Source organism: Bombus impatiens, unplaced genomic scaffold (assembly GCF_000188095.3).
Source record: "Bombus impatiens unplaced genomic scaffold, BIMP_2.2 scf_0647, whole genome shotgun sequence".
NCBI lineage: Eukaryota > Metazoa > Arthropoda > Insecta > Hymenoptera > Apidae > Bombus > Bombus impatiens.
The window spans coordinates 1,825,292-1,834,035 of record NT_177066.1 but is presented as its reverse complement, the minus strand read 5'-3'; the positions used below and the strand labels follow the sequence as shown (position 1 = coordinate 1,834,035).

At 38.9% G+C, this 8,744-nt stretch overlaps 1 protein-coding gene across 3 annotated transcripts; it reads left to right on the top strand.

Annotated features, from left to right (window-relative positions):
* The first annotated feature begins 5,157 nt into the window (after positions 1–5,157).
* LOC105681215 (cysteine-rich venom protein 1-like) lies at positions 5,158–7,379 on the top strand. 3 transcript variants are annotated; one of them, XM_012389471.3, is made up of 4 exons: positions 5,175–5,765; positions 5,845–6,020; positions 7,134–7,226; positions 7,328–7,379. In XM_012389471.3, exons 1-3 carry the CDS (start codon positions 5,714–5,716, stop codon positions 7,224–7,226), a joined length of 321 nt encoding a protein of 106 aa, XP_012244894.1. In that variant the 5' UTR covers positions 5,175–5,713; the 3' UTR covers positions 7,328–7,379. The 3 variants fall into 3 exon arrangements, with proteins under 3 accessions (XP_012244896.1, XP_012244894.1, XP_012244895.1); XM_012389473.3 differs by lacking the exon at positions 7,328–7,379 and having other exon boundaries at positions 5,158–5,765; positions 5,848–6,020; positions 7,134–7,321; XM_012389472.3 differs by lacking the exon at positions 7,328–7,379 and having other exon boundaries at positions 7,134–7,319.
* The last annotated feature ends 1,365 nt before the right edge of the window (positions 7,380–8,744 follow it).

The following is an 8,744-nucleotide window of genomic DNA, read 5'->3' as shown; positions in this document are numbered from 1 at the left end:
TTATTATTAGAGTTGCGGTCGTACTCAGCCCTGCCCTAAAACCGACACGATAGGTCAAATCCGAAGCTTGAAAACAAGTTACATTCTACATTATTCCCTGTTCTGTTTCTGTGAATTTTCTCTCAATTTTCCTGTCCATTCTTTCAAAATAGAAATTTCATTTACTTCGATTAATCCAAATAAGGAATCCTTTACACGGATAAATTTTGACTCGCATATATTGGTCCTTTCTAAATTTGTGTTATGATATTCATGGCATTTTAAAGATAGTTCGGCGTGTGAAAGAATTGCTATTTATAACGATTTTTATCGATATTACGATATAGACGGAAAGTGTATCGTTTTGGGCGTCAATTCGCGGGGATTTTTGGGAAATTTGGGATTGGCGGCACGCGAATTCGCTCGACCGCAACGGTAGATCGCGAGCACTTCGATTATTACGGTTATCGCGCGCGTCACAATGCCTTCGTGGCTGTGGCTCAGCCCATGCGACACGTGCATTGTAAACATGGGGGTTGGCCGCGTTATATGATCGTCGCAGGTGCAAAGTTAAATGTGCATGGCTCCGTTCAGCCTTGGTTTACGGAATTTGCACTTCAATATCGATGTTCCGGAGCTATTCGCGAGACCGGCGTTCGACCGAAAGTCAGCCAATTCGTACGGCTAGTTGCTGCGGAAGTGCATACAAGAACACGCGAATCCAACCGCATTCACGATCGCGTGAAAGATCAGATATCAGATGCGCTTTATTCTCTGTTGTTCATTTTTTTCTTGCGATTTCCCATTTTTCGAAACGTTTGCGAAGTTGTTCCAAAAATACTGTGGCATAATGAAATAATAAATAAATTAATCTCTTTGAGAGTTTCATCTTGGATTCATCGGTGCAGACGTTATTCGCATAAAAATTTCGCATGGTTAAATTTTAATCAAATTTAAAATTTTAATCAATTTTAATCAAATCTGGTTTTTAATTTTTTCGCCGTCGATACTCGTCAAGAATCTCAATCTGCTTCTCAATCACGTGTCATTTCAAATAAATTCTCATTCCCACGATATGTGATATACTCCGTATCTTGTCTATCGATTCACAAAAATACTATATGTAATATAAAATATTATATCGAATATCATATAGTTTACTGTAAGCTACGTGGTCGATTGCCGATTCACCGTATTGCTTTATAATTATTCCTTAACGTGCACACCGTGGACTCGCCAACCAGATGAGGGCCGGACGTGCGCTTTGGAATCTAATTACTCGTTAACCGCTTATAGACGTGGACTACCAGCCGGGGACTGGAACGTTATTATTGCCGAAACGACTGAAATCTGGCTGTAATTAAGCATTTATTGCTTTTTGGTCTTCGCAAGTTTAGTGGTTTAAACGTCATTATCGCGTCTCAGGTCTGGCTATAAACTGACTTTTACTACTTACCACTTTGGCATTTCCAGAGTTGTTGCGAACTTGACAGCCTTATTAAAAATACGATAACCTGCTAGAGATACAAACTAGTTCTAATAGCCTATCGTAAAGTTATCCCTTCTGAAACTTAGATCTGACAAGTTTCAGATATTCACCGTGTCCATTTTGAAGTTATATCTTCGCACGAATTTCACGCGTTTCAACGATTGACAGGTTGATAGGAGACGAGAAATATTTTTAAAAGACGACTCGTTTCTTGACCCTGGCGTTTGGAAAAACGTTCGGTGAAAATAAGGACGGCCAGCTGAAGTGGATTAAAGCCTAGTTCTCTGTAAAGCAGAGTCCTGTAAAGCGTATCCCAGGAGCTGATATATCTCTAGTTTGTAGTCCGGCTACTAAAAATCCTTTATTTCTAGGCTGCAAACGGAAGGCTGGCGAAAGGAGAGTAAGAGAGGGCTGGTTGTGCACCATCTGCGCCCTTCTCACGCTTTTAGCCAGTAGTGCCAGCTAGACCGACAATAAGCTGATAATTGAGCTTTTGAATAATTCCAGCTATTTAATCCTGGTTTAATAAAGCTTCCCGTTTCAAAACGCTCGTGAATTTCATTAGAGGGACCCTTGACTGGAGAATCGCGGGAGCGACATTAATGCGCGCAATTTAGTCTCTCTTTCTTTTTCCTCTCCCACTGCTCGCGCTGTCTCTTCTCGTTTTCCCTTTCCTTTGCTTTTTTTCGGTCATCCTGGAAAAGTGGACGTAATTTATATAAAAAAGGGGAAAAAAAGGGAAAAAGAAAGAAGGGGAGAAGGAAGGAGAGAGGAAAGAAACAGAAAAAGCTTGCAGGTATACGTAGTACAATGCTAGCCGTTACGTCGTAAAAATTTGGAGGTCGGTCGCTTTTTATTATCCTGAATCATGCCACTCGTTTAACGCGATTGTCATAAACCGAAAGAAAGGTACTTTCGTTGCGTGCCTTTTTCTTTTAAGAAGTAAAACATTGTATCTGGCATCGCGAATTTCACGATTGCAACGACTGCAATGGTAATTTTTCCTATCGGCGAAACGATGAAAGTTATTTGCTCTTGATAAATAATTATTTCGAATTAGGATATTCGTGCGCGGTTCTAAACGAATCGCCTCTTTCGTTCATTTGAAATTCCGTTCTCTGGGTAACAATAGACGTCGCAAATCCGACCTTGCTGCAATCAAATTTCCATCGATGCAGTTCGCTGCATTCTCCGCGAATACACCACGGGGATATGGGGTATCAAAAGGCCAACCTCCTACGATGCGAGTTTATGCAGTGGAGCGTTTAGTGGCGTAGGTTCTTTCATCGGTAGATTAGTTAATTTCGGTGCAGCTATATCCCAGTCCCTGGATCCCTGATGTAATTAGCTGCACAATAGGAAACAGCTGACCCTCTATCGTATGGACGATGTAACGTCTAAACCAATCTCCGCCAACAGACGATTATTACACCTGTATTTCATACGTCCACCACACTGTTTTCGAGATTCCCCAAACACGACGAAAGTATTCTCGATACTCAAAGTCTTTCTCCCCTCGTCGTTCTTTTACGATGTCACTCGGATCAATTTCAATATGTACTGTCGAGTCTAGGTCGATTCCGATACAAAATTTTCCCCTCCGTGGGATTCCAACTTTAGAATTTATATCTGTAAGTACCTTGACATTTCAAAGAATCGATCTTCGCGAAGGTAGTGCTCGAACTTTGAAAGACGAAACGATGTATCTTACGTACTACAAACGTTGGGTACGGTATACAGGGTGTTCAGCTACAGGTGTAACTAAATTTAAGGGGCGATTTTTGAATCCGAAATGAATATAAAAGTTGCGTTTTCGGTTTTGTTTCTTAGTTACTGACGATTAAAAATCGTTTGGAAGGGTGCGAGCAAACCTTCTTACACGAACGAAAGTAGGACAGCTCGAACAGCTGGAGTACAGTGATCCCAAAACCGGACATGGAGGGCAGCTTATCTCGAGTCGGCTAAGGCTATAAAAAATACACGATGTCGTTTAAAAAACTCAACGTCACTTTGATACGAGAAACTATAAGATATAAAAAAATAAAATTAGCCTATATGTGTATGTATGTGTGCGTGTACATGCGCTGTACAGTCTAAATATTTCTATTAACACGATTCATTGCTGTCTTTGCTACTGTTAAATCTCCCTTTCATTCTTTCCACGATTTCTTCGCCACCTACGTCGTACATATTGTTATTTTCATTGTCAAACGCGTTAAAATTACCCTAATTTTCGCCTGCTTTCTTCGCTGAACCCTGTGCTCGACGATTCCGCGGTTTTATAATAAATGGTATAATAGTAATGAACACGTAGGTAGGTGTATTTATAATATTTGTTTCCCTTTATTGGTCGACATTATTCCGATCGAGCGGCCGAAAAAGACTTCGAATAATTAAAGTCCTATTGTATTTCGGAAACTAAGGCTTGGTAATGGTTATATTATGTACACGCCGAATTATTCATTATCGGCATGTTGACTTTCATAACATAATAATCTGGGTCACTAAAATCGATAGAGTGTAAAATTTTCATTAACGAAACCACGAAATGGAAACTTTTGTCGTTGCGTTGCTGTTATCTCACCGATATGAAGGCGATACCGGTTTTAAAAGGCAAGTCGCTGGCGTTTTATGTAACGACTCAGGATAAAATATAAACTTTTGCAGCTCTCTGCAAACATTATTCGGTGGTGTTGCTAAAGCAGCGTATTTTATAAAGATTAAAATAACGTCAGATATCGATAATCGCGAGGAAAATGAATAAACTTGGTACCAGTAGAGAAGAATATTCTATACGTTACGTATTAAAGTTTTCTCTAGCCGGCTGCAGTGAATCTCAACGATGACAAGTTCTATTTTCGAAAGGCATGTGTCGATAGTTCAAGAAAGACTCGAAAGAGCATTGTGTAATATCGGAAAATAAAGATATACATTTTTCCCCGATTGCTTACAATTTATTAATATTAAATCGAATATACAGATATAAATTGGACAGAAACGATGTTTGTTTAACGCAAACTAAATGTGATACTCGTATCTATATCAAATAACTTTACAGTTATTTGGCCACTCTCGTCAAAACGAATCTAACACACACACACTCTCTCTCTCTCTCTCTCTCTCTAACAACTCGATCAATTCTCTCGACTCTACTCTTCGGTGTCTCGATTAACTCTAATGACTCTACTCTTCGACGACTCGATTAGCTCTGACTCTCGCAACACACACACTTTTCGACTCGCACACTCTGACCTTTCGGTCGTCCCACCTTGAAACACGAAACCGTCCTTCTGATCTAACGTTGTCTATTGTTTTTCTCATACCTATGTAAGAACTAGGTGACTTTAGTCACATAGGCGCTCTTAAATGTAAACAAACCACAGAAAGACGACGTACACGGTTTTTTCTATTTTCAATCGATCTCTAGTTCAAACTATTTTATGACATTACAATTGTTCGTCAGCATGAACTTCATTAGCATTGATAGAAAAAACGTTGGCGGAGAATTTTAATTTTAGATATAAATACCGTGTTTTTTAAGTTGAAATTGGTCTTTAAGTCACCCCGGCTTATCTAAACTACCTGGAAAACGCATAGTTTCCGACGACATTTATCTATTATTATGTGTGCTATTATTATTATTGTTATTTATTGTGTGTTTGTCTTATTACTCTTATAATAGCAACTTTTATCTGTAGATATAGCGGACAAGGTTTAAGGAAAACTCGAAAAAATATTGTTGGTCGGTACGAGTTGCATTGACATTGTTAGAAAGAACGTTTGCCAAACAATGCCAATTTCATATATTTATACTATGTGTTTTAAGTTAGAACTAGCCTTTAGATTATCCCAACTTATCTAACACAGCTGATGGAACAGGTAATATTCGACGTAACTTACCCATTGTACGTTTTATCTCATGTTACTATAGCGATTTTTATTTGTATGTAACGAGCAAGGTTAAAAATATCCGCATGGTAAGGTTAAATATAATAAAATTCCGACAATTCCATCGGTTAATTCCACCTTAACTCCAAATATAATACACTGATCAACGTTCCTTCGTTAAACGCCTGTTATTTATTGCTACGTGTTATCTACGTGGAGCACACACTGTCCAAACAAATGCGTGTTTTTAGGCAGAAATTTGCCATATAAAAATCACGAACATCGGTGCCTTCACATTAAAAGCAAAAACGCGCTGGGAACCTGCTAACCGAACGAATATTCTCAACGAAAGTCATCATGCCGCCATACGTCGTAGCTTTCTTACTTGTCGTTGTGGTTCTCGCTGATTGTAAGTATTCTGCATTGTCCTCAAACCTTATCCGCGTTATTTTGCTCCTTGCTTTTCATAAATGCCTATGCGACACTAGTAGGCTCGACTGCAACCGCATCAGTTTGCTCAACAAACGAAGAATGGATTCGTTGCGGACTGTCGTGCGAACCAAGTTGCGACGATAGACACCCGAATATCACAAACCCCTGTCCCCGCAGTTCCCGCAGTCGCCGTAGTCTACGTATTGAACTTTTTCCAGGCGGTCCTGGTCCCGTGAGTATTATGAAATTATTAGAGGCGTACGAAAACCCGAGAAAGTGGACGACCCGATGCTTAGGACGGGTGGGAAAGAGACTGGGTGATTATTGATCGGGTAATCGGCAGATAATATCATGACAAAATTGGTAATAAGGCACTTTCGTACAATATAGGCCAGTCCCTTTCGAATTAGCAACAGCGTCTACTCTGCTGTATCGGTCAAATTAATATTTGCATAATCGGTCAACGAGTGTTGTTGTAACATTCTCACGGTGATAACTCGAAAAATGTGTTTTCTGAGTTGCGTCGGTTTTGGCGCAACTGCGCGATATGTTATACTGTCGCGTTAAGGATAGTCGAATGCTTCGTGAGTAAAAATCAACGCGTATGTATGGCCATTTTACAGACCATATCGTGTGTCCGATATTTTACGCACAGCTTTACGATCGTGTTATTGAAAATTGCTCGATATAGTCGCGTTGATATTTAGACACATCGCTATCTCTGCATTCGTTGCTTTGCATAAAATGTGATGATTTATATATCGCGTTGTTTATTCTACGAAGATACGAACCATTTACCGTAGTTTGAGAGTATGTAAACAATTCCTTGCATCGTTTTATTGTATCCATAGGATGTCCAACAATTATACTCACGATCTGCTAAATCTGTATACTCGTGATGTCTTAAAAATGGGCAGCAAAAGTATCGATTTGATCGTGAATTTCAATGTTAAATTGTTTTTTTTTTTTGTTGAATCATATAGCAGTCTAAATATCAAGCTTTGACGATGGTAACGTGACCGTAGTACCTCTCACGAGGAACCTTATTTTTTGTTAAATAATAATAAAAAGCGTTATTATTCGGGAAAAATTGTTTATATATCCTCAAACTACAAGAAATAGTTCACATTGTCATAGAATAAGCAACAACTATGTTTATATTATCGTCCCTTATACAAAGGAATAAATAAAGAGATGTCCGTGCCCGAATATCAATGTGACTGAATTTTGTCAACATATATTCAGATATAGATAGATTATTGAAATCCAAACTTCAAAATCTACCATAAAATAGCTGCATAAAATAGCTATTTGTGTTCTAACGTTATCGATAAATGTTCTTCAGGTATGCGTTTCCGGTCCCAGCTGTCAGTGTGTCGGAGGTACTTTACGAAATGAAGCCACTAACGAATGTGTGCTACCGGAAAACTGTCCATAAGTATTTGCACAATTTATAGTCAGTACTTAAATACATATTCATATCGACTAGTTATTAGACTAACGAGTTTGTAGAGCATGTTTCAAATGGAAATATTTCAGATCGAATATATTTTAATATTTATAAAAAATCGTGTGGCGCGATTCGCAAATTATTAATTATTAATATAACGACTCTATCCGTTAAAACGACTGCATTTTTATCGTTCACAAATTGTTTACGCATAGATTACCTTGAATTCTACCTTGTAGAACAGTTTTGTATTCGTTTTTAGTTACGTAAGCAGAACCGTTTCCGTTTTTACATTGAAACGCGAATGTGGCTGAATCGAAGCGATGAAAATATATACAATTTTAATGCCTTTTTGTACCATTTCTTTGAATCTGTCAACTGGATTCAAAGCACGTTTCACAAATAATTGTGCAGTATGTACGGCAGAAGAAATGTTGTGTCATTCACTAGGTTTGCAGCTTGTGATGTTCGCATTATCAAGTACCATTCATGTTTTTGAATACGTTTATAAGGAGTCACATAGTGATTCTTTGAAGAAAGTAGTCGCGTTTGACCATAAAATTTGAAACTTTTTTTGGTTGCAATTTTATTATACTTATTATCGGTATAATGCTAATATGGAATTCACTTGCAGGATACCTAACGCTCGTATGAGGCACTTACATATAAGGAAACTAGGATATTCTTCCAAATGATTCCGGTGACCGATCGGGACGATATTTGGTGGGTATCGTTCGACAAGATATATTAAACCTGAAACATAAAATCTTAATTGGGGGAACTTTGGTGTTGGAAAGATATAGGCTCCTACACGTGCAGTATGTTCTGATTTCGCTTGTATCCAATACCATAAAGAGAAAGTTATAACAAGAGTATCACCGTGATACGTCTTTGCGGAAAATAAGAAGCTTCCGGTTAAAGTGCTCATAAAAGATACAGACCCGCTTGAACATATAGTTTACATCTTTTAAACCCGTTCGTTCAAGATTCGAGTCTACTTACGTGTAAAAGCATCATTATTTTCGTCGAAGCACGTACGTGTTTTTCGAGATTTTCTAATGAAATTAGAACCTATTCCCAGTACATGATACGGTACATTCCATTGATCCCATTTCCATTTTTATTCGTCTTACGATTCATTCTACTTATCAGCGGTCGCTTTTATCTTCCTCGTTTAATGTTACTCGATCCAGAGACCGAGAAGTATCGGACGTATCGGAAGCATTTCATTAGCAACGTTTCACATTCCTTGAAACCTCACTGGGGTTTATCGGAGTCTGCTAAACGGATAATCGGTAATTGATTCGCACAGAGACCGGCCGATTCTCGCCAGTACTTGCCAGCGTGGGTCCTGCGCGAAATTAAGCGTGCCACTCGCGTCGCGATACGATACTAATTAATCGACCGGCTCACGGTTATCCGCGTTGCACTTCTGCGGGCGTTGCATCGTCCCGAATTCCGCTTACTTTAACGCGGAACGATCAATTTGCGGTCCGATAATTGGCC